The 27223-nt window shown below is 39.0% G+C and overlaps 1 protein-coding gene across 2 annotated transcripts in view; it reads right to left on the bottom strand.

The window, feature by feature from the left end:
• Positions 1-27223, bottom strand: part of TTBK2 (tau tubulin kinase 2) — an 84176-nt gene that overhangs the window by 24183 nt on the left and 32770 nt on the right. For both annotated transcript variants that reach the window (XM_089521866.1, XM_089521867.1), the window contains exons 4-11: positions 21615-21688; positions 19746-19886; positions 11528-11632; positions 6365-6430; positions 6084-6176; positions 4223-4348; positions 3187-3344; positions 1041-1254 (exon numbers count right to left, since the gene is read on the bottom strand). In XM_089521866.1, coding sequence (XP_089377992.1) covers positions 1041-1254; positions 3187-3344; positions 4223-4348; positions 6084-6176; positions 6365-6430; positions 11528-11632; positions 19746-19886; positions 21615-21688 — 977 coding nt within the window. The remainder of the gene's footprint in view (positions 1-1040; positions 1255-3186; positions 3345-4222; positions 4349-6083; positions 6177-6364; positions 6431-11527; positions 11633-19745; positions 19887-21614; positions 21689-27223) is intronic.

The following is a 27223-nucleotide window of genomic DNA, read 5'->3' as shown; positions in this document are numbered from 1 at the left end:
TTGAAAACAAATTTATTGAAGCATTGCACCATATCTATGATAGTTCAGAGGCAACAGTTTTAGTTAATGGATATGAGCCCACACCTTTTGCCCTTACTAGGGGAACCAGACACTGTCACCCCTTTTATTTGCCCTTATAATAGAACCCCTAGCAAATCTTATCAGATCCAAAACCAGGATAATTGGCCTCCATATTAATGGCCAACATCACAAGAACACTCTCTACGCAGATGACGTGTTAATTTTTTTTGACCAACCTGGAAACATCATTTCCCTCACTGAAAGAGGTATTTGGCGAATTTTCAAGGTTTCCAAATTAACTTTGATAAATCTACCAATCTACCATGATGACTTTAAACACATCACACCAACAGCAACAGCACTGAACCAGAAGCTCTGGCTAATCTTATCAACAGTTAGTGAAATAGGCCAAATTTAAGTAATAGTTTGTGAACCTGGCTTGCTTTCCCTGTAGTTAAAAACAGAGATTCTTGAAGTTATTTTATGACAGTTCCCTCACTGTCTCACAGCACTGAGGCACTGCGCCACTCAGTCCAGGTAACTTTGATCCTGTAATGCATAATGTAAAGTGATATATACTGAGGTTGAAAAAAAAAATCTTAAAACGTTGCATACGAACTAATATACTAATTTTAGAGATTCAGATCTATGGACACAGTAGAATGGTAAGAAGAGAAAATCATCCCTTCAACATGCTGAAAATGTAAGTCATCCAATGAAACTACATAGCAGTGACATTGAGATTAAAAACAGTATAACTAAGTGCAACCATCTGAATAGGATATGGTGGTATTATTTTAGATAGCTTTCAGAAGCAAACTATGGAGTAAAGAAGGGAAACTATCAACAGCTGAAGATAATATCATAGTCAGAAGAATGTCAGATACTGAAGACAAAGGGAGTCTCTCTCTGTCTCCGCCAGATTCTGCTTTTTCTTCTTTCTTTCAGTAAAGGTAAATTTTAGGTTGAAGAAGCAAGAAACAATTTATTACTAATTTCTACTCAACTATCATACTTACTTTTTGGACACCAAGTTTTATCCTATTCCTGTTTGCATCCATTTCTTCCCATACATCCTTTTCCTGAGCACGATGTCCAGGAGACTCTGGTAACTTCTCTGGGGAGATTCCAATAGGGATACCATTCTCACCATCACTGAGCTGTTCATCTGGAAAAACTTCATCCGTATTCTCTCGCATCAGATCTCCTGGTATTGGTGTGGCATTGGCAATTCTATAAAGAAATGAAAAGTAATTGTTTATCAGTGTGCTAGAAGAAAGGTTGCCGCATTATTTAAATCAATACATTGTAAACTTTTCAAGCAATTAAAGAAGTGCTCCCTGATTAACTGGTTGAACTGCGGTCCCCAAATCACCACCACCTCTGGTACCTGTCACTTCCCTCATTACCTTGGAAGACTGGATAGGAGAAGAAGTTATGAAAAAAACAAAGAGATCCACTGCTTGTTCTCCCCAAAGAAACAAAGGATTGATAAGGAAATGTTCTTCCCAAGCATACACCAATACTACTTATAGGGAGCCCTGGTGGCACAGTTGTTAAATGCCTGTACTGCAGCCACAAGGTTGCGAGTTTGATTCCAGGGCCTCCAAGGTTGACTCAGCCTTCTATCCTTTCGTAGGTCGGTAAAATTAGTACCCAGCTTGTGGGGGGCAATTGGCTTGTAAATTGTAAACTGCTGAGAGCAGTGGTTCTCAACCTGTGGGTTGCGACTCTTTTGGGGGTCGAACTACTCTTTCACAGGGGTCGCCTAAGACCATTGGAAAACACATATTTCCAATGGTCTTAGGAACCGAGACACCATTCCTCTACCTGTTGGGGGTCACCACAACATGAGGAACTATATTAAAGAGTCACGGCATTAGAAAGGTTAAGAACCACTGACTTAGAGAGTACTGAGCTCATTGATAAGTAGTATAAACATGTACATGCTATTGCTACTTTTACAAACTGTGCGTCAGAGATTCCAGGCCTTGAATCAGAATCCTCACAATATGAGATCTTCATTAATTAGCTAACATAGAACAGCAAGTGCTCAAAGAATTTGGTAATTCTTTCTTCATGGAGCAGGGATGTGCAAGTAAAAGGCAGTATAAGCCACATGGATTGGCCAGGCCTGATATAAAATGTGAACTTGCCTCAAAGTAGAACTTCAGACTTCAGCTTCTTCCATCTAAAGTCACTGACTTCAGGGACCCTGAACTTGAGACACTCCCTCAGTTCTAGACTGAAATGAAGCTGTCATTGCCTTCAGTTTGGTTTGGATATTGCCTTGACTGTCAGCACACACACACACCCTTTCTGTACTTGTCTCTGTATTTTCATGCATTGCCTTAGCCTCAAAACAGCATGGAAGAGCAGGATTAGAAGACTGGTACTGTGTGATCTTGCTACCATCCTATGTGTTACTGAATGAAGTAGAACAGAGGAAAAGATATCTCTAATCCACATTTATTGCTAAGCAGTGAGGTTTGTCAATTGTAACCAAGAGCACTGGGGAAAGGATTGAAGAAGCCAAGATTTGATCATGTATCTTTACACAATGTATTTAAGAACAATGGGGTCAACACTTCCTTTGCAAAAACATTATAGGGAAATAGATGGTGTTATATGAACAGCATTATTCTTTTTTAACTGTTTGCTCTGAAACCAAATGTATAATATTTGCCTCAATAGAGATTATGAATTTAAACTCATGGCCAACTATAATTGAACTATTACTAATGAACTTAATTAGTATTATTCTTCAAAAAGGAAATAGAAAAATGTGCTTTTCTTAATGCTCTATGACACAATAAGATCTAAAATGAGAATCATGACAAAATCACATATAGCACTGCTAAATCCATTCACTGCAGAAAAGTTGACTTTTGAGAGGATAGCAGACAAATGAGTTCTAAAAGTTATGAAACATTCCCCCAGCAAACCTATGTCTTCATTAACATCAAACCACAAAGGAGCACGCCTGAGTCCTTTATCACTATGAGCACAGATGAACCTTCCCATAGTTAAAATATCATTTAGTTCCCATAGAATGAAAAAGCCATTTAGGTCAACATTTGGCAACCTTACAAGAGCAAATATACACATAGGTTATTCATTTCAAATGCTGTATTAGATAACGTCAAATGAAATACTACAAAATACCCTATAGCTGCTGGAGTCAAACGAGTGAGCAACTGAGGAGTAGTTGAAGTGGTGGTTGTAGTTAAAGAACCATCAGCTCCGCTCTTTTCCCAGTCAAACAAGTCACTCTCTGCCACTCCAAACGTCTTCATGCTGTTCTCAAAGACTGACATGAGAAGCTATAAAAACAAAGAAAGGGGCAATAAACCCCATTCAGTTTACCATCAGAATAGAGATATCCAATTTTATAAACAAGTTCTCAGAAAATTGTGTTTTGAAGTCATCTAAAAGTAGGCCTACATACAATAATTAATAATATCTTTCTCTCATTGTATAGAATTAAATACTATCACTATTCATAAAGTAAACAAAATGCAGCTGCATTTGTAGATATATCAATGAGATGCTGCAGAGGAAGGTGAAAGTTCTAATTTCTGCAAGTTGAACCACAAAAGATTTAGCATGACAGCAGCATTAACTAAAGAAAGGAAAGCTGAACATCCTGTCGAGTGTTGCAAAACACGATATGCCTTTATCAAGAATGGGAAACCCTAAGTAAATTCAAAAAGTAGCCAAGTACTATTAAAATATGATGTACAGTGGACTCTTGTTATCTGCTGGGGTTTGTTTCCAGAATCAAAATCTGTGAATGCCCAAGTCTCATAAAATACAATGGCATAATAAAATGGTGTCCTTTACATAAAATGGCAAAATCAAGATTTACTTTTTGAAATTTATATATTTTTTGGATATTTCATTCCATGGATAAGGAATCAACGAATACAGAGGAACGACTGAACAAATCATGTGCTATATTTCTTTATGCTATAGTATTAAAGTGAGCACTTTATTCCTCTAATTTTAAAACAGATTTCAAATTAGACATTAATAATCTAATATGGAAATATATGTAGAAAATGTATTGTAAATGCTACACTATCAGCCTAAAAATATTCTAGAATAGCTAGAACCAGAAAGTGCAAGCATATATGGTCAACATAATCAAGGGAATGAGGAAGAAAAAAGATTTCGAAAATGTAAAGTAAAAAAATCATACCTGATAATCAGGTTTAGTAAAATAATCTAGATTAGAAATATGATCTAGAAAGGTATTAAATTCTTGAGGGAGATGTTTTAGCATCAGACGGTGGTCATATCTCTCCTTTATAGAGCCCACTTGCTCCTACAAGAAAGAAAATACAATATTGATCATACTTTCTTATAAATGACTGATCACTACAGACATTAGAATGTAAATTAAATGATAGTATTAGAAGGGATACAGTAAAATAAAGTTCTCAGACATATACTAGGATCCCAGATCTAATTTCCTAATTCTTCTATTCAGGTACATATCAACAACTCTGTGTCCCAACTTGGCCCAAACCATAAAGCACAATAAAACACATACATATTCTTGGAGACAGCTATCTATGAAATGAATCCTGAAATAGTTGTATAAGGCACCTCTCCTTGCTCCGCAGCAGCGCCATAGCAACCAAATTGTGTGGCGCTGCTGCGCAGCAAGAAAGGAGAGCTCCACTTGCGCCGCACCAAAGCACCAGCGACGGTGCAATGACGTGTCAGCTGGCACAACATCACTGAGCGCACCATCTGGATGGTGCCGCACAGCTGTGGCGCGCCCATGATGTACTAGGGTTGCGGGGCGTGTGCAAAGGGCCCATCTGTACCGGGCCTTAGACCCATACTAAAGTCAATTTGAAATTCTGCCATGTAAATCTTGTTAAGTAGAAATACTGTATACATCTCTGGCTAAGCAACCACAGTGAACAGAAATACAAAATTCTGTATTTAATCATATTACTAATGGCTTTCATTACACTTAACAAATATTGTTTATTTATTGAATGTATATCCCACCTTTCTCTCAAGATGGGATTAAGGTTATGTATGTAATGCACTATATACTAAATGAAATACAGGTCAGATAAGTGATCTGTTGGGAGGGGAGAGAACATGCAATACTGGAGGTGACTGATGAATGACTGAATGATTGAAGGGATGTTTAAAAGACTAGGTGGGAGTTAGGGAGTGAAGGAGTGATATGAGTACTGAAGTTAGGAATATGAATTAGGAGAGGTAGGTAAAGTCAGACAGAAATAAGACACAGGCCAGTTAGTTAGGATTACGAAGGAGAGATGGGAGTTAAGAATATGAGAGATGTGTTTTAATATCAATCAGGATTTAGATTTGTTAAGTAATTTTTAACTGTTGAAATTCTGTTTAACAAATATTTTTTTTCTGTTGAACATTTGTGTCTCTAAAAAGGGTTATTGGAATGCTTCAGTTCAGACACACAATGTCTATGGTGACAGCAGTTGTTCAAGGTGTGCAGTAGTGGGGTTAGATAATAAAGTCTTGCACAGAGACCACAAGGGTATTTAAAAGTTTCCCACATACAATATCATAGCTGTGAGACAGGAGGACTGGAGGTCCTCACATTTTTAGTAGTGGTGTGGATAAGCACAATCTCTGACAGGACGCACCAAAATTAGGCCTAAACAAGTGAAAAACGAAACTCAGAAGTAGCTGAAAGGTGAGGGCAGCAGCTGGAAGTCTGGCCAAGTGTCGCTCTCAGACCTTCTAGGGTGGCTCAGTTCTGGTTTATTCCTCTCCCTCCAAATCCACAATCCTGACCAATGTTATCATCGAGAGGAAGAAGTTTCCATTGGAACAATGGGAATTTTTCTCCTACAACTAACAACAGTGGAGCAGGGGATTACACACGTCACAATCAGCATGGAAGGGAAAGAATTAAAGTAGTCCCAATGAATCCCAATGAAAACCATTCTGTTGAAGTCTATTATTAAATTCTTAGGATGGTTCCAACTGACACATGTAGCATTATTACTAATGTGTCCTTGAGTTTGTCTTGATTAGTAGATTTTTCAACAAACCTTGTCTTTAATTTTCCTCCATGGCAGTTGTCCCACCACAAACTCTACCAACATGTAAAAGAGAGACCAGAGGTCATCATGACGTCCCATCTCCTATGGGGGAAAAAAGGCTACATGTTTTCTGTTTCACAGTGCTGTGTAACACAATATATTTACCAGCTAGAACTATAATGCCATGGTATTTTAGAATATGTTTATCTTAAGTGACATGCAAAATGATAAACAAATTAATTGGTAATTCAGTTACTAAACTGCATTTGCAACAAATTACTAATACTCACTCTGTTCCTGTGAGCGTTGACTGATGCATACCGCACTGTCCCTCTAAATCCAGCAACTGCCCGGGGCTGTCAGCACAGGGGAAGGAGATTAAAATATTACAGAGTATTCCAATATTAGTTTCAGCAATATATAAAAGAAGAAGTATAAAGAATAATGCTGGCCCTTTACTTTGGAGTCTGCATGTCTGTCTGTCTAATACAGTGGTTCCCAAACTTTGACCTCCAGATGTTTTGAACGTCAGCTCCCAGAATTCCTGACTGTTGGCCAGCCTAGCTGGGGTTTCTGGGAGTTGAAGTGCAAACTACCTGGAGGACTAAAGTTTGGGCATCACTGATCTAATAAACAGAATTTAAGTGGACAGGGAAACAGGCAAGCATGCATTTATCATACTTTCAGTTGTTCAAGATCAATTCTTTATTTCTATTTTGTTCTAACACCGTAATAATCCTGTAACACCTTTTAAATTTTTTTTCTCAGCAGCCATATCACAATATTTTACGCATCTAGCTTTAGTATCTTGAGATCAGTAAAATTTCAATGAGAGATTTTAGTAAATCTAAAGACATAACAAATGGCGTCTTAAATAACAGAGAGGTAATGCACAATGTGGGAAGTAATAATCTTATAAAGCATTGTAAGATGTATTTGGGTGAGACTAAGATCATCTATCAAGAGAAGAAAGATAGTTTAAGAGAAATTATTTATTATTATGGCTTTCTCATTTTTAATACACAACTTCCTGTTGAGGACTGAAAAGAGGAGAAGAGAATTTCACGTGTATTTATCCACAGCAATATGAAATATGAGAGAGCCAATGCATGTTCAAATCCTAGGTTTGCCATGAAATCCTACTGGGTAACCTTGGACAGCCTCAGAGGAAGACAATGGCAAACCCCCTCTGCACATGTTCTGCCAAGAAAACCCTGGGATAAGGTTGCCTTAGAGCAGGGGTAGGCAACCTGCGGCCCGCGGGCCGAATGCGGCCCGGCGAGGCCTTGGGACCGGCCCCAGCCCAGTCCTGCCGCTGATTGCCGCCGGGGCCTTTGGGGGGCAATTGTCTATAGAAGCCTCAGAAACATGCATTTATATTAACATTTTTTTAAAAATCAGCAAATTTTTTCGCGTGTCCTCCATTTTTTAAAAAAAGTGTCTTCCATTTGAAAATTTTGTCCTACATTTGTCCTGGTTTATTTATATATTTAATTTTTAAATTTTTTTAATTATTTATTTTTTGGCTTCGGCCCCCCAGTTGTCTGAGGGACAGCAACCCGGCCCCCGGCTCAAAAAGATTGTCTACCCCTGCCTTAGAGTTACCATAAGTCAGAAATGACTTGAAGGTCATCAACAACAATGAAATATAGGGCAGATTAATAAGTGCAAATAAATCTAAAGCCAATGTAAGACATGGTAGACATTCATATTGGGGACAAATAGAGAACTCTCCCTAGTAAAGAAATATCTTTCTATATAGTTCCAAACAGTCTCTTTTCAGGTGGGAAAAGTAAAGGTCCCCCATGCTGTTGGACTCCAACTGCCAGCATTCATCACTGGCTATGCTAACTAGAGCTAATGAGAGTTTCACTTCAACAACTGATGGGTGCATAATTATCACCACTGATCTACATACAAACACAGCCCTTTGAAGCTTTCCCTGCTTGAAAACTAGGCACACGTACTCACGGTAGAATATAAAGCTCAGTGCAGCATCTATCATCTTCTGCTATATGGCTCTAAATACAGCTACCTTTTCCCATTAAGATTGCTGATACAGGCTCATATAGAGCTGATAATAATAATAATAATAATAATAATAATAACTTTTATTTATATGTCTCACTTCTTCCTTCGGATTGAAGCAGGATTACAGCAGTAAAATCATACAATACATAGATAATACAAAATACATCAATCAAAAATAAAAAGGGGAAGAGTTGTTACAGTATTGCTCACAGTCGTAAGAATCAAGACATCATATTCAGATGTTCAAAATCAGATTAGAGGAGATCCATTGGATAGGCCTGCCGGAAGAGATCCATCTTCAATGCCCTCTTGAAGGCTTTCAAAGAAGCTATAAGACGGATATCTTCCAGTAGGTTGTTCCAAAGTCTAGGGGCCATCACAGAAAATGTTTTACAAGAGGTGGTTTTCAACCTGGTTTTGGGGTGTTCTAATATTTTTGTGCCAGATAGCCTGAGAGTGTGGGGCGGATTATGTAGGGAGAGGCGTTCCCTTAAGTAACTTGGGACCAGGCCATGCAGGGCTTTACAGGTAATAACCGACACTTTGTATTGCACCCGGAAACTAATCGGCAGCCAATGTAGAGATTTCAACACCGGGGTAATATGATCTGATCTCGGTGTCCTGGTGATCAGTCTGGCTGCAGCATTCTGAATCAATTGGAGCTTCCGAACTTGGTACAAAGGTAGGCCCATCTAGAGCGCATTACAGAAATCTAAACGAGAGGTTACCAGTGCATATACTACTGTTTCAAGGTCCCCCTGAGCCAGGTCGGGATGCAGTTGGCGTATCAGTCAAAGTTGACATGCACTCCTGGCTATCGCCTCCACCTGAGATGTCAACTGTAGAGACGAGTCCAGGAGTACTCCCAAACTGCGAACTTCATTCTTCAGGGGAAGTGTGACCCCTGTCAAGGATGGGTTGGGAAATCTCCTTCCCCAGACCAGTGGCACCTATCACAAGCATCTCTGTTTTCTCTGGATTCAGCTTGAGTTTGTTTTCCCTCATCCAGCCCATTACTGACTCAAGGCAGGCATTCAGAGGAGAGATGCCATCCTTAGTCACTGCAGCAGTCAGAGACATAGAGAAGTAAATTTGGGTGTCATTGGCATATTGATAACACCGGGCCCCATGTCTACGGATGATGTCTCCCAGCGGCTTCATGTAAATGTTAAAAAGTATGGGGGACAGAATGGCGCCAAAGGACTCCAGATGTCAGTTGTCTTTTACGAGAACAACTGTGTCCCAGCATCACCATCTGGAATCTGCCCGAGAGGTAGGAACGGAACCACTGGAGCGCAGTGCCCCAATACCTAACTCCCTCAGGCGTTCCAAAAGGATACCATGGCCAATGGTATTGAATGCCGCTGAGATGTCTAAGAGCACCAACAGGGTCACACTTCCCCTGTCGATGCCCAGATGGAGGTCATCGACTAGGGCGACCATGGCAGTCTCAACTCCGTATCCCACCCTAAAGCCAGTTTGAAATGGGTCCAGATAATTGGCTTCATCCAAGACAGCCTAGAGTTGGAAGGCGACTGCCCTCTCGATCACCTTGTCCAAAAATGGTAATAAAGAGACTGGCCTATAGTTATTCCTTATCAGGGGGTCTAGAGAGGGTTTCTTTAAGAGTGGCTAAACCACTGCATGTTTAAGTGCTGATGGAAATTTTCCCTCTCTAAGGGATGCATTTATTATAGTTTGAAGCAATGATATTACAGCATCCCCTCCCTGAATGGTCAGCCACAATGGGCAGGGATCGAGAGAGGGCAAGTTATCTTCCTAACACATCCAAGGAACTTGTCCACTTCATCGATACTCACAAGCTCAAAACAATGCAGTCTAACACAGTTCACGGAGTCACTGGATACCTCTCTCATAGTCTCATAGTCTCTGTTGTAATGCCAGCATCCAGATCGACCCTTATCTGAGAGATCTTATCGGCAAAGAAGTCATTGAATGCGTCACAGCAGGCCATTGTTGGTTCTAGTAATACATTCGGGGTGGGAGGCAGTTAGGTTAGCTCTCTAACCACCCTGAACAGCTCTGCTGGACGAGACTCTGCAGATACAATACAGGTAGCACAGGACAAGTTCTTTGCTGCATTGAGTGCTACTCCAAAGGAAACTAAAAGGTTTCCTAGGAGCATCTTGTCAGATAAGCGCTGGTGTTTCCGCCAGCGGCGCTCTAGTCATCGCATGGCTCGCTTCATTTTCCGAAGATCTTGAGTGTACCATGGCTTTTTATTTGAAGCGAGCTGGAGAGGACACTCAGGAGTGATGCTGTCTATAGCCCTGGTTAGGTCTTTATCCCAGATATCAACCAGGGCGTTGACAGAATAATAAGCAATTTGTAATAACAGAGCTGAAGCAGAACAGGGTTTCTTAGTCATTGCATCCAGTTTCCTAGACAGCACCACCAGCAGTATCAAATGGAAAGCTTACAGTACTGCGAGAAGCAATGCAGCCTCCTAAACCCAAACTGTTGCCTATTGCCTGCCCCTGTATGTATAAGTATATATGATAGGTTGACACTGATTCAGCGGTAGTGTAAAAAGGGTAGTGATCTGCAAGATAAAATTGTTGTCTTCAGAGACAAGATGGTTGATTATCTGTCTCCTAAAGTGAGAACCTATGTACTACAGCATTAGAAATGCCAGCCAGATATTGTTGCATGTGTTCATGGACTGGGATGGTTGACTGAAGAAACAGAATAGTCAGTAGTGACACAGGTAGCAATTTTTAAGCCAATGCTTGAGCAGAAGACTGTTCTTACGAGTAATTTACGTTTTGAATGAGTTGGCTATAATGATTAGTCTTAGTCTAATAAGACTCCAAGAGAAAACGCCATCTAAATGAATTCTGGATATTTCTAACCACAACAGCCTTTACCTTAGTTGTGCAATATACAGATTTCCACATAATTTTAACCCCAAACTGATCACATACACTATCATATTTTCCTATAAAGCTTTTTCTTTAAAATGTATTCCCAGATGAATGTATTGCACCCACATTGTTTGATTTAACCAAGGATTTTCTCATTTCTGTACATTTTTCATTTTTAAAAGCACACATCTGAGTAGTCATACATTTTTAAAAATTCTACATACACTTTGATTCTGTCACTGCTTATCAGAAGCCTAGTTTTTTGCTGTTTCTCAGCTGGATAAGCCAGATGATGCACAGAAGTATTCAATATTGCTCAAGGTCACACAATATGTCAATAGCTCAGGACAAAAATAGAACACAACTGCATCCAACCTTTATTTCTTTCAAAAACCACTAGGATCACATAAATGTCTCAATTTCTAAGTAATGCATCACATATAGATACAACTGTTCTATCTAGCAGTTATTTTAATATTCAACGTATTTTTTTAAAGAAATATATACATATAAAACAATATCACTATAATTACTTACTGGTCTGACATCCCCACATGAATTTGTAAACTGACGTGCCAGTCCAAAATCCAGCATGTAACATTTTCTCCAGGTGCTAGGAAAACGCCCCATAGCAAAGTTAGACTAGGGAAAAAAATTAAAAAATACAGGTTTATCTCTTATAATGTACATGTTAGTTTCTTATCAAAAGAGACATAACTAAAAACAGATTATGATTTCCCTTCTAGATTTGCCTGCCTTAAGACAGAAGAACACCAAATTTCCAGAATATGTGCCAAATCATTCTTTGTTTACATCAATATTAGCTTCAAGTAGCATTAAGGAACAAGCCTTCTCATTTAATCAGTAAATCTCACTAACTTGTTATGAATTCCTCACCCCGCCCATGAATAAAGGCAAGAGGAGCAGTTTAACATCAATATATCCTTCATTTCTGACAATATTTTTTATTATTTTACTGAACAGTAGCATGTGGTTAAAACTGTGGGATGCAATGCAGGATGAGGTGTCTCACTCTTGCTTGAATCGCTAACCCCAATAATGGCTGATACTGCCACTAATTAAAAATATTATGGATGTAATAGAGTTAGGACTGCAAACCAGAACAAATGCTTTAAGTTCTAGTGTAGTATTGGATTTGGCATAATTTATTTCTAAAAACATATGGTTGAGGATTAGGCTATTATCCTTCTTGTAATATAACCCATGTTATAACACACACATACTATTTTTGTTTTAAAAAAGAATGTATTAGGCATACATATATACATATCACACACAGAAAACTATTGCTTAGGTTCTTTGCTATCTTCTTGGACCTAGCAATAATGCTAGAATCAAATCTGAGGTGACAGTGTTGCGCAGGATTCCCCTTCTATGAGCTTCAGCAGATTTGCCAGTTGTAACTCTATCTGAATACTCAAGTTTCAATTACATAGGCAGATTGATTTGTTGCATTATTTTCTTTGTGGGGGTATCCATTTAAAGATACTTCTTTTTCGGAGAATTCTGAACCTTCACTTGGTTCACAACAAGATTGGTAAGATTTGGCAGGAGAAAACCAATCACATCATATACTGCATATGCTTGTGTACAACTCAATCTCATGTATAAGTCGAGGGAAGGTTTTAGGGCAAAAATCGTGGATTTTGATATGACCTATAGATAAATCTCAAGTGAAATGTAGGAGAGGAGAGGTTTTTAACGTCAGATTGAGAGGGAAGGAGGTGGAGAGAAATGGGGTTGTTTGATGGTCAGAGAGATCTGGAGGAAGAGAAGGAGGAGGATGGGGAGAGAAGGTTTTAACATCAGATTAGGAAGTGGAGGGAAATGGGTTGTTTGGTGGTTCTGGGGAAACCCAAGGAGGAGGATAAGAACAAAAAGTTTTAACATTGGATTGGGAAGTGAAGAAAGTGGAGGGAAACAGGGTGTTTGCTGGGGAGAGAGATCTGGAGGAGGAGGATGGGAAGATTTTAACATTAACATTGGGTTGAGAAGGGAATCGCCACACACACACACACACTCCTGCCTTGGCAGCTCTTTCAGAAATCACTACCAAAGCACAGAAAGTGGGGTGTCGGGGCTGCATTTTAAAGGACCTTTCTAAGCAGCATTGCTGGTTGTTGTTGCTATTGTTAACTGCCCTCCAGTCGATCTGGACCCATGATGACTGTATTGACCTGTATGTAAGTCGACCCTGGATTTTAGGGTCAATTTCTGGCCATAATTTTTTTTACTTATAGTTAAGTATATACGGAAGTATCTATTCAACACTTGTTATCAACTTGTTTCCAGTATCTATTTAACATGCTGCTTTGATCTTTAAAGACAAAATGATCTAGAACCATTGGCCTATCTAAAGCAGTGGTTTTCCACTTGTGATCCAAAATGTGACAAGTGGCCTGTAAATGACTGCACTGAACGAACAATGAAACTCCAATCTGCAAGATGGAATGGATGCACCAATTCAAGAGAGAGCAGAGAAATTGTCAGCATGTGAAGCTTCTCTACTTTGTTTTTTAAATGATACTGGATATTAAATATCAAATATAATGTTTACTGAAAGATTCAGGAAACCTATACCGTATCTTTTTAGTGTTTTCCACACTTTTTAATGTGATAATCTGCAAATATTTTTGATAATGATATCAGTATCCACATAAATGAAAAGACTGGGAACTCCTAAAGCATTTTTCCCATTTGGTGGGAAAAGGCTGAATACAAATGAATAAACCACCACCATCATCTGAAGAATTGTCACAGTTCGGACTGAATGACCTGGATTTTAAGAGCTTTACTGTAGCCTTACTCTCTAGTCTCACACTAAATCAAGACTTGGTTGGCAAGGACACAGAAAAATATGTTTGGCACTTGTACCCAGATTACAGAACTCTTTCCCTTGGGAAATCTAGCAAACCCCCCACAGCCCAGCACTACACACAGAAACACACTTTGAAATTGCTTTTATAATTAGCGTTAGTGTATATGGGCTGCATGGTTTTCAAGAAGCCTCTTTGGCTCAGCTGTTTTATGTTATTCATTTGAGTGTGTTTCTGTTGTGTGATTTTTTATTGCTTTAATATTTGTGTAAGCTGCCTTGTAGGGAGTTTCCTTGGAAGACAGGATATAAACATATTAAAAATTAAAACAAAATTTAGTCTTGAAATCACAGGACAAATATAAAATGCTACTATGATGCAGTGGAACAATTCAAAAAGTTATCCCCTATCAAACAACACTAATTATTTTCATGTGATTTATTCAGTTTTAATCTAGCTTCAGTACTAACCAAGTAAGTATGCTCTATTTGTAAAATTGTAAAATAAAGCATATTGCAAAAAACAGAGAAAGAGATTCACCAAGTCTATCACTACAATCATATTGATGTTTACTCCAAAGAAGTCCTGCTATGTTCAATGAGGCATATTCCTTAGTGACTGTACTCACGGGCTGCATCTGCGCTGCTGAAATAATCCAATTTGACACCACTTTGACACTGCCCTGGCTCCATGCTATGGAATTATGGGAAGTGTAGTTTTGTGAGACATTTAGTCTTCTCTGTCAGGGAGCTCTGATGCCACAACAAACTACAGTTCCCAGAATTCTATAGCAATGACCCATGGCAGTTAAAGTGGTACCAAATTGGATTATTTCTGCAGTGCAGTTGCAGCCTGGATAGCTCTAAATAACATCAATATATAATAATAAACTGGGCTTTGTATACTCTTCCTCCATTCACATTATTATTTTCACAACACGTGTAGTTAGGACTCTGAAACTTAAGCAGAAGGTGATGAGATAAAAATTGTCTAGCAACCAAAAAAATTAGGAAGAAATACATAGCAGAAAGAGCCGTAAGTTGTAAAGGTGATGATTATATTTAATAATGTTATACTAGCTAGATATAGTTATCTTATTTTTTTCTAAATGTTTAGTTTTATAAATCATAACTTGCTGTATAACACTGATGTTGCAAATATGATATGTATGTATTTTGTTATTTTTGTGATATTGTTTTATGCAAAGGCCATTGGCCAAAAGCAATAAAATTTGACTGACTACATATATATAACTTCTTGACAGGGAAGCAGAGAAAGTTTAATATATGATCAGTGGATACAATTATCACTTTTGGATTTCCTAAACTAAGAAATTAACTGTAAATCCCAAAGAAAATAATTAAAATAAATTAATTACAGTCCAATATTAACTGAAACCAGAAACCTGAATGTAACAAGTATGCATTAACTTTTAAAATCATGCACTGTTACAATAGTTTTGAGTCTATTCTCCCACTCATTCTCACAGCAAGATCACCATGTAATACTGATTTTGTTGTTGTCAGCTGCCTTTGAGTCGACATCGACTCATGCTGACCCCCTACCCTATTCTCTACCTCTACCTCTCTGCTCAGGTCCTGTAGGCTCAGGGCCGTGGTCTCCCTAACTGAATTTATGCAACTGGCATGCAGTCTTCTTTTCTTTCTACTGCCCTCTACCTTCCCCAGCATCATTGTTTTTTCTAATGAGTCATGCCTTCTCATGATGTGGCCAAAGTACGACAGCCTTAATTTAGTAATCTTGGCTTCCAGGGAGAGTTCAGGCTTGATTTGTTCTGGGACCTAATTGTTTATCTTGTTGGTCAGCCTCTTTTACAGCACCGTATCTCAAATGAATGAATTTTCTTCCTATTTGCTTTCTTCACAGTGAATCTCAGTAATGGGGAATACAATGGCTTGGATTATTCTCTTGTGTCCAGCTCTTTGCTCTTTAGGATTTTGTCTAGGTCTTTCATAGCTGCCCTTCTCATTCCTAATCTTATGATTTTTTTGATGGCAGTCTTCGTTCTGATCAATGTTTGATCCAAAAACCAATTTTCCATCTTTAATACAGGCATTCTCTACTAGTGAAGCTCCTTTTTATAATGATTATTTGGCACACATGGCTAGAACTGCACTCCTTCCCATTATGACAGGCTTGAAGTCTCCTGCACCTGCCTATCCACTCCATGTGTTCTGTGTACTCCTTTTCCTCCTCATCTGCTGTCTTGTTTTAGCTTCATAGCAACAGCATCAAGAAGAATTCTGCAGAACAATTCTTGCAAGCAGGTAAAAGAAAGTGTGCTTGAAAACCAGAGCAAGGAGGAGCTCCTCCTTATCCTGATTAAGCATCAGCAGGCATTAATAATCATGTCAGCAACAGCCCCAGTTTCTTCAGAAAGAGAATGATCTTATTGCAATGACATGCCATAGTAAACAAGGCTTTTGGTGCCCCAGATGCTTTGCCTACTGCACATGCACCTGCACAAGCTGGAAGAAAATAGGATTCTACTGCATGCCAAAGCCACGTTAAGAAGAAAAGGCACACATGTTACTCTGTCACTCAGAGTGCTACAGTGAGAAATGCTGTATGTGAAAAGAAAAGGGACAGTGTAGACATTTATGGCTCACCATGGCACAACCTTTCCATGCATGCTCCTGTGAAGCAAGAGGCTATTCTGCTGGTAGCACTGCTGCTGGTAGGGTCTCCCATGTCACACATGATTTTGCTGAGAAGCCAGACTAAATGTGTCAACAACTACTGGGCAGCAGCAGTATTGGGAGGGGGGATGACAGTGGTGGAGGATCTTGCAAAGACAATGGCAGTGGCACCATAGCTAACGTCTGTTTGCTCTGCACAAAAGAAGTAACAGTAAACCCCTTTTGAATGTCTTTTACCATGAAAATCCTTTGTTGAGACAATCCAAAATGAAATAAGAGACTGTGCTAGGAGATGAGACCCCCAGGTTCAAAGGCACTCAGCAAGCTACTGGGTAGAGCAGAGGACAACTCCGAGTAGCTCTATGGCTAATGACCCAAATGGGCTCATGCTGAAAGGACATTCAGTTTTTGACATACTTAGAGATGAAAGGAAAGACTGCAGCTACTCAACATATATTACAGAAACATGTAATGTGAGACACATGAAACAGGGGAAGCTAGACATACTAAAACAAGAAATGGAACATATAAACACTGAGCTAGAGCAGACAGGAATGGGACATTCTGACAAAGAGAATTCCACAGGGTTTTACTCAGGAATTGAAAATCTAAGAAGAAATGGAGTGGCATTAATAAGAAGAAATAAATAGCAAAATCAGTCAAAGGATATAATGCAAAGTTTAACCAAATTATATCAACATGACTTAAGGAAAAACCCATCCATATAACAATAATTCAAGTTTGTGCTCCAATTACAGAAGAAGAAGAAGAAATTGAAAAATTCTATACTGGAATCCAGGAGGAAACTGATCACACACCAAAACAGGGTGTTTTGTTATTCCCAGAAAATTTAAATGCAAAATTAGAAAACAGAGAAAAATAAAAGATTATAAGAAAATTTGGCCTATGATCAAGAAATGAAGCAGGAGAGTGACTGTATTTTGTGAGGTAAATAATTTGTTCATCACAAACACATTCTTTAAGCAAACCAAGAGGCGACTGTATACATGAAAATCACCTGATGGCCAATATTGGAATCAAATGGACTAAATAAATGGAAGCAGAAGGTGGAAAAGCTCCATTCTCTCTGCAAAAACAAAAACCAAGAACAGATTGTGACACAGACCATGAACTGCTAATGTCAAAAATTAAAGTAAAGCTAAAGAACACTAAACCAACCATCATGACACAACCTGAAGAACATCCCTGTAGAATTTAAAGGTAATGTTTTTAAAGAAAATTGCACCATTGAGCCTAATTATGTGAGAGACAGGAGAACTCTGGACTGAAGCCAGGGACACTGTTAGGGAGGTATGTAAAAAGACACTACCTGCAGCCAATAAGGAAGAGAAATCTTAATGGATGACAAATAAAACTCTTCAAGTAGTTCAGGACAGATGAAAAGCAAAAGTAAAGGAGACAGAAATAGGGTCAGATATGCAGAGAGAATTTTATCTACTAATAGAACAAAAGACTGCTTCACAAAAGCCAAGAAATCAAAGAGAAATTTAAACCAAAGTGGGGATGCTCTATTACCAGCATGGGAATACATTACATGAGCAAGTACCAAAATAAAATAAAATAAAATAAAATAAAAATGATGAAAACAATACACCGAAGATCTATATAAAAGAGATCAAAGGATAACAGATTAATTCAAGAAAGAACCATCTAAAGATGAACCTCCAATTTTAGAAAATGAAGTGGACACTGGAGACCAGAAGTCCCAGCACACTGGAGGAGGGCAAACATCCCATTTTCAAAAAGAGAAAAAAAGAGGATCCAATTAACACACAGTCAACCTGACATCAATAACAGGAAAGATTCTAGAGCAGATAATTAAACAGATGCCCTGTAAGCATTTAGAAAGGAATGCCATAATCACTACAAGTCAATATGGGTTTCTCAAAAACAAGTAATACCAGACTAATCTCTTTTTTTTTTTTTTAAATAAAATTACCAACTTGGTAGATGAAAGGAGTGCTGTGACTGTAGGATATCTTGATTCCTGTAAGGCCTTCAACAAGATCCCCTATAATATTCTTGCAAACAAGTTAATAAAAGGCAGCCTATACAATGCTGCTGTTAGCTGGATTTGCAATTGGTTCATCAACTGAACCCAAAGGGTGCTCACCAACAGCTCCTCTTCACCCTGGAAAGAAGCAACTAGCGGGGAACCACAGGGTTCTGTCCTAGGCCCAGTGCTATTCAACATATTTACCAATGACTTGGATGATGGAACAGAGGGCATGCAGATGACACCAAATTGGGAGCAGTAGCTAATACCCTAGAGAACAGGATCAAAATTCAAAATATCCTTAAAAGATTAGAAAGCTAGGCCAAAACTAACACAATGAATTTCAACAGGGAGAAAATAAGGTACTACACACACACTTAGGCAAAAGAGAGAGATAGATAGAAAGAAAGATAGAGAGATAGAGAGAAGACATGCACATATATAATCTGGAGTCCTAGTAGACCACCTCTATGAGCATCCTTATACATTTTTATTTCTGAATAAAAAGTGTGCTCAAACATGTTAAACTATTGTGTTGGGGTTTTTTTGACATTGTTTTGTTTTTGGCAGTGATATAAAAACCTATCTACAGTCTGCAGTCCCCATATGCGGGGGATCTGTTCCGGACCCCCCCCCTGCACGTATGGGGAAAAGAGCATATGATCAAGCCCCATAAAATATAATGGGGCGCGTGTTCACGATGGCGCGGGTACACACCCCATTACTTCTGCCGAAGCTTGCCTTCCGCATAAGCTCAAAGCCACAGAAGGCAACCCCGCCTATGGGGAGGGCTGTCTGTACACTTTTGCCTTGTTATTTCTGCCTCCAGTATGAAATTTTCTGATAAGTAATGCCCAGAAAGACATATACAGTGAGCCCGCACCATATGCAAGCTCCTTATAGGTGGCTTTCAGCATATGCTGAAGCCGCCCAGGAAACAGGTGGATGCCCGGTGTGCGTGTACGGCTGCGCAACAAGCCCGAGCCCCATTATATCCAATGGGGCTTGTGAATGGTGCGCGCATCCGCGCAGTGAGCATGAGCCCCATTGGATATAATGGGGCTCAAGCATATGCGTTTTTTGCTTTACGCAGAGGAGGGGGGTCAGGAACAGATCCCCTGCATAAAGCAAGGGCCCAATGTACTTCATTAATGGAAGTATACCTGTAGTACAATGCAATGACAGCAGTTGCAATATAAATTTATCCTTTGTTTTGAAAAAAAAATCATTGAGAAACTCACTGGTTTGATATCTCTGTGTAAAAACCCCACTGAATGAATGCTCTCAATAGATTCTAGAATTTGCTTGCCAAGTCGCAAGGTAGTGCTAATTGTGAATGTCCCTCTACTTTGACTTCGACGGAGATCTGCCAAGTTCCGACCCTGAAAAGATAAGGAAGTATTTTCAGTGGAGCATCTGCGCCCATTCTGCCAAAGATGGAAATCAATAGCATTAATAAATAAAATAAACTCACATTAACACTTTTTAGTAATCTAATCAAGAAAATTAAAAGTGACATTTAAAATATCTACTCTTTTACAAGAACATAAAAACAATTTACTATAGTTTACAGAACAGATTTGAAAAATTAAAGATAACTCAAGTTTTCAACAGTTCTATTAACTAAAACAAAGACAGATATGCTTTCAATTAAACTATTCTTCTCACAAAGCAACAATTTTGAACATGCAAAGAAAACACTACAGGAGATAAGAGTAAGGCATTCTCAAAAAATGACATTCCCGATGTGTTTAATGACTAATTTGGAAAGCACACGTGTCAGATTATACTGATGATCCACCAAAAACAACAGAACCTATTGCAAAACTGGAAACTGGAATTAACTCACTAATCACCTTGTTATTAATTTTCTAGATTTTTCTACAGATTTACCCTAACTCACTATTTTTTCCTAATTAACACTGAAGTTAAATACCATATATACTTGACTATAAATTGACCTCATGTATAAGTTGAGGGCAGGTTTTGAGGCCAAAATTATCTATTTTGATATGACCCGTGGATAAGTCAAAGGTAAAATTTAGAGGCATGTAACAAAGGATCTATGAAGCAAAGGAACACAATACTAAAGAACTTACAAAATTCCAGAAGGAATAACTGTTTGTGCTCACACTAAATGCTGAATGGATGAGAAAGTAGAAGGGGGTCCATACTTCCAGGATAGATTACACTCTTTCCTTTTACCAGGGGAAGGTTCCCCATATATAAGAAATTTGAGTCAACTTATCCACAGATCAGTGTAAGTACTGTACTTTAACTCATATAAGTCGACTCAAATTTCTTAGGTCAATTTTTGGACTAAAATTTCTAGACTTATTCATGAGTATATACAGTATATGGTTTGGTGAACTAAGTTATTAGAATTCACTAGCAAGGGTACCTCCCCCCTTGTTACATTCAGTAAAGCAGGAAGACCTGGTGCCTCAGAAAAAGTACACTTGTCCCTCCTCGATGGTGGCCTTGGAACTTGCGGTTTCGATCATTCGCGAGGCCATGGCTATGGCACCCTCCCTCCCTGCCTTACTGGCATCCCCCCCTGGCTGCCGGGGCCTGTAATCGGCTCCAGACGCCATTGGGACTTGTTTTCCCAGCGGTGCTTGGGGCCCGGCGTGCAGAAGCCCCACCCTTCCGTGCCACAGCCAACTGATGTATCGTGTGCCCACTGACTGTGGCGGGGGTGGGTGGGGGCATGCACACGCTGGGCCCCGAGTGCCGCTGGGAAAGTGAGTCCTGATGGAAGCCAGGGCCGATTACAGGCCGCAGCACCAGGGGGAAGATGCTGGTAAGAGAGAGAGGGAAGGAGAGGGGGAGGGAATTTCACAAATAGTCAAGTCCCACTGTCTCCAATGGCTGCCACTGGGGACAATGGGACTTGACTATTTGCGAAATTTGGTATCTGCAGGGGACGGGCAGAATGCATCCTCCACGAATCCAGAGGGACAGCTGTATTAGAATTGAAGGAAATACAATTTCTTTTTAAATTATAGGCATTGATCTCTTTTAATGACTGATTAAGCATGATACTAAACAATGAAACATCAAGAATCCTTAAAGTTTAAACAATGAAATTATGAATACAACAAACTCACCTGCAACTGCATGACCACATAGTTAAATCTGTCGTTCCTTCCACAGCCAACAAATTTACAGACATGATCCTTCCCTGAAGAGAAAAGTTGCATATTTCATTTTCTATCTGTTTAAACATTTTCCCCATAGACTCAAACTAGGAGGAAAACAACTTAACATTTCCAATTAATTCATTTCCTTCCCAAATAACAACAGTATAACATTGCCTAGGAACTAGTTCACTCCATGCATCTGAGGCAGTAGACTAAACTTACAAAAGCTTATGCTATAATGTCTTTCTCTCAGAGCCAAAACAGACTGTAGAAATAATCCTCCCTGAGACCATTTTAACTGGCTCAGTGCCAGGGAATTTTAGAAACTGTAGTTTATTGTGGCACTAGAGCTCTCTAACAGAGAAGGTTCAATGCCTCACAAAACTACAGTTCCCAGAATTCCCTAGTATTGAGTTAGGGCAGTTAAAGTGTTTTCAAGCTGGATTGTTTCTGTAGTCTGTTTTGGCCCTTAGCTAATCTCAAAGGTGTTACAAGAGCCTTTTGAGTACAGTACTGATATTCCAAATTTACACAGCTATGTCTGTTAATTATACTACAACTGTACCACAAGAAGGGATAATTAGGCTCCTGTTGTTGTTGTTGTTGTTGTTGTTGTGTGATTTCATGTTGTTTCTGATTTATGGTGACCCTAAGGCAAACCTAACATGGAGATTTCTTGGCAAGATTTGTTCAGAGAAGTTTCACCATTGCTTTCCTCTGAGACCAAGAGAGTGTGACTTCCCCAAGGTCACCCAGTAGACTTCCATGGCTGAGCAGAGATTTAAACCCTGGTTGCCCAGAGTCCTAGTCCAGCACTCAAATCTCTATACCACACTCATTCTCATGTTCCCTTTCTAAGGTAACTAACTTTTTACATTATTTCTTCACCTACAAGTGTATGGCCTAACATAAATGATACAAGTATGACATAATTCAAGTGCTGGGTCATGCTGTTGATGAGGAAGAAGGTATCCGAGGATTTGGTTGGAGTAATCCAAAGGAACGTCCTACCAGGAGCAAGGCAGGAAGAAGACTGGGGCTGCTAGGGGTCGCTCTGCCCAGGGAGGCAGGGTCAGGCCCCTGGTCTTTGTTTTTCTCTCCCTGCCTATCAGGAGCCATGTGGGCGGAACTACTCAATGTTAAGGAGGCTCGGCTCCTTCTCTGCTGGGAAATGCCACATGAGCAGAACACCAAAAAGCTGCCGCTGTGTAAATGACTGGGCAGCTTCACGGCGGCTTCCTGATGGTTTGGGGGCATGTGTCGTCCGTACGCCACGCCCCCAAGGCACCGAGAAGCCAGTGTATGTTGCCAGTCTGTTCCGACCCTGTGTGGGATATAGTAAGAGGCAGATGTATTATCCTTAAGGATGCTACATGAGGCACAAGATTGGAAGAGTGCCACTGGAGTGTGAAATAATCCTTTCTGCAGGGTTAATAAAGAATTTAAACAGGTAACAGAGCACTTGCTGAGTCCCCCAATTTAAAAAAAATGCTTTGAAAAATAGAGCTTATCTCTGACTGTTTGGCTATGAAATAACATGGAAAAAGCAACCCTGGCAATAAATTATTTTTAAAATGCTTCTTTAAAAAAAAAGCTGTGTTTACACAACATTGTTAAGTTCTTGTGCTGCATTACAGGAGATGTGTGTACTCTTTGTTAGCTTGCCAGATATTTAAGATCCTGATAAAAAATGTTTTGTTTTGTTTTTTAAAAAATGGGATGGGAGGGAACTACCAAAATTTATGACTTGTGTCTTGATAAGAAAGTTTGGAAAACTAAGAAGGCATAATTAAGAAAAAGTACAGCAAAGGAATTAAAGCATCCACCCATCCATCCACACACAGAGGACTGGCCTTTAACTGAGATAAAATTCCTAATGGTACAAGTAAAGGGAAGCCAATAGGACTGAGGAGAAAAGTTTAAAAGGTTACAGACTGTAAATAATGGTGGGGGGGGGGGGGGAATCCAAAGAAGAGGCATTTGCCTTTGCCTGCTCTTCTTGTTTACAGATCTTTCTTTTTGGTTTAGGAATTGCAAGATTCTTATAAAGAAAGACAGAAGGCAATCTTTCTCCACTCATTATTGAAACTATCTTGAACTATATTGAGACTAAGGTCTCTTTCCTCATTTTGAGCAGCATCTTTGACAGCTTTGAAGCAATTGTTGGCCTATATGGTCTTCTTAGACTTCTGCTTAAGCTATAGCCTAAGTTATATTCATGTACATCTTTGATTTCTTCACTTTCTATTTTGCAAAGTGGAATTACTTGTGATTACTTTTCTTTCAAACTCAGCAAAATCTTCGTTCTTCAGCCTTTGTGCCTGAATTACTTTAGGAGATTCTTTCTCTAAATTTGTAGAGCAAAGCAAAATAGTGAGAATTAAGAGCTCATCTATTAAAAGTAAATGGCCTATTGCATTCAGATTTATTTTCAAAAATAAGAAGTAAACAGTGGCACATGTAAAGTTAAAAAAACAGGGTTTTTTCTAAGAATATCTTGGGCTACATTAGTTAATCTAATTTTAAAAGTTAAATCTGTTTTTGATTTAATGTGGACTGAGGATTGCCTTGGCTGGGTTAGCAGCTAAATTAGGAAGGTTAAGAATGTGTGTAGTAGAGGTAATAAGAAAATTAAATTAAGTGCTTGGTGACATATGTGAGGATCAAAAGAGTAGTGGTCGGGCAAACTAGGACCTGTTACAGACTGCCAAAAATAAAGCTGCTTCGGGTCTCTTTGGAGGTATGCTATTTAAATGATGCATGGGTCCTAAGAGTCCGGAGGTTGCGCCAAAGCCACATTCCTAAGCACCGGAGTGCAGCTTTGGTGCAGCTTCTGGATTCTAGGGTGCCTGCATCATTTAAACAGCATACCTCCAAAGAGACCTGAAGCAGCTTTATTTTGGCAGTCTGTAACAGGCCTAGATTCTTCCTCTCACTCTCAAATAAAAGCTGTAGAGCAGTGGAGGGAGCCTACAATCTGTATGTCCCTGGATACCCTCCACATCCAAGTCTGTTTCCAACCAGTGATCAGAGATAATAGGAAAAGCTCAAGTAGTACTAGGTCTTGTCAGGTATTTGCAGATACTAGTTGAGAGCTCTTTCCTTCTATTGTTATCATCATCATCATCATCATCATCATCATCATCATTCCAGCCTTTCTCCTGATATAGGAATTCAAGGCGGATAACAACAAATTTAAACCATTACAAGTTAAAAACAATACAAAAACATTAGAATGTAGATACAATGTTTAAAAAACAATTAAACCAATTTAAAAAGCCAAAACCATTATGCATTAAAATGTATTAAAAACTCCATACAAACCTTAAAATCTAAATTACATAGCATTTAGATCATCACTTTGAAAAAGCCTAATTGCACAATGTTTTTACTTGCCACTGAAAGGTGTGGCAAAAGAGGAAAAGAATGGAACCAGGGTCTTTGCCAAACCACCAAATGGACAACTTCTACCCAATGCTTCAGACTGATGTCTTGACATAACCTGACTCACATAATGGGAGGGAAGGGGGAAATCCAGTCCTCTATCAAGATGACTGTTGCTTACTCCTGCTATAGAGAATGCTATTTCATATTCACCTATGGGCCACCTGAGAGCATCTCTATCCAATTTATTTCTCCACTGGGGTCAATTATTTGAAGTATAATTTACTCTGGCTAATACATTCCATCATTCAATCTGCTTCCAGATTGCGTCTTTTTAACACAACTCAGAATAAAAGTATGCAGTCTCTTTCTCAAGATATACCAATGTGCCATTCAGATTTATTAACACCAACACCAATTTATAATACATTTTATACATTCAGAAAGATTCTAAAAGAACATTCTTATGTTTAACTGAAGCATTACTTTTCAGATCAAGTTAAGAATCTACTTTTTCTTGGATGCTGCAAGGATCTTCAAAAAAATAGAAAAGAAAAAGAAAAAGAAGAAGAAAGAATGCATCTCTAATCCATCATGTGCTGCGAACAAAATTATCAAATTGCACATATAGGGCATATTCCTGCTTTTATAAGAGTAAGTCAACTCCAAACAATCAAATTCTGAGATATAATGCACTGGACAGAAGGAAAAGACATAAGCATAAGAAATAGGGAAGGCCACACTAAACAAAAGACCCAAGCTCATTCTTTTTAAATCCACTGTGTTAAAAAGTAGCATTGGAGTAAAAGAAATTTGTACTGTTTTTCATCTCCCTTCATGTTTTGAATGCTACAAATGACAAAGCGGAAGACCTCTGTGAAGAATCAGTGCCTTTCTACAGCTACATCCTTCAAGACTGTTTTCCATTACTTAAGAGAAAATACTTAAGGTTCTAAGCTAAAATCATTCTTCAACATGCAAGGTTTGAACAGACAATGAATTGTAAATATGGAAGAATTCCTTGCTGTGTCATTCACCTACCCACCTCCTCTCCAAAATGTTATTACATTTATTTCTTCACCTCATTCCTATGCTTAAGGTGTTGTTGTTGTTGTTTTGTCCTACTGATCAGACTTACATCATCCTTTCTAATTTTGCTAGGAACTTCAGATGTGTTTTTACTGAAAGCGGCTTACAAAACTTAGAACTTAAGACTGTCTCTACCCTGAGGCTCATAAGATTAAATTAAAATGTTTCTGTGATCTGAATTTTTCTGTTAACGTTTTGCCATTAAGAGTTATCTTATCTTGAAAGAAGAGAAAACAATTTTTCCATTAGAAAACTGCAATATAACTATTCTTCATTATAGCATACTTGAGTAACTTGTTTGAAAAAAGGGTTTTTCCCCAAGCATTCTGGAAAACTTAATCAGACTGTAAGCATTCTGATAAGTCAGGAAATGAGATATCAGAAGGCAGGTAGGCAGATCGGAGAAATGAAGCAGCTACTGACACTCAACCCCCCCTTTGGGGGGGGGGATAATACTACTATCATACTAAAAATGGGCTGTGCTGTCAAAAGACAGCTTTGCTTTACAAATTTCTAAGGGCTGTGCAGGTGCAGAGTGATTCATGTATATGAATCACAGAGGTCAACCCCCCCCCCCCCCAAATGAAGTGTAACAGTCTACAACAGCTGGTCAAACAGTCCTAGGAATTGTGTGTCCCTAAAATTCCTAAGTTTAAAGATCTGTAATATCAAGAGAAATTTCTTCAAGGTCCATAACATCAAATTATTTCAGATTAAATGCATTTACTATTTTTTTTTTTAATTTCAGAATGGTTAAAAATAAACACTTCAGGTGTAATATGTAAATATATTACAACTCAATATGACTTCTACAATGGCCCCTTCCAATCCATGGAGATTTGGTTCCACCGTCCCTTGCAGATGGGAAAAACAGCGTCAAGTCTGTATTAGTCAATGGGTGGCATTACATGTCTGAGTCAGCATGCCTGCAGATGTGCACTGCCATTGGTTAATATGGGGCAGAGCAATCTGCAGGACCCCAGTCCATGGACGGCTAGCCCACTGATGCAACAGGCTTGGGTGTTAAAAATTAATCTACTGTGTAACTCTACAGTTTTCACATGTTTTAAATCTTAGAGCAATGCTACTCAAAGTGGTGGCCT

This window comes from Sceloporus occidentalis, unplaced genomic scaffold, assembly GCF_023333645.1.
Source record: "Sceloporus occidentalis isolate IW3139 unplaced genomic scaffold, rSceOcc1.0.p SCAF_4, whole genome shotgun sequence".
NCBI classification, from domain to species: Eukaryota; Metazoa; Chordata; class Lepidosauria; order Squamata; family Phrynosomatidae; genus Sceloporus; species Sceloporus occidentalis.
This window is presented reverse-complemented; position numbering and strand designations above follow the sequence as displayed.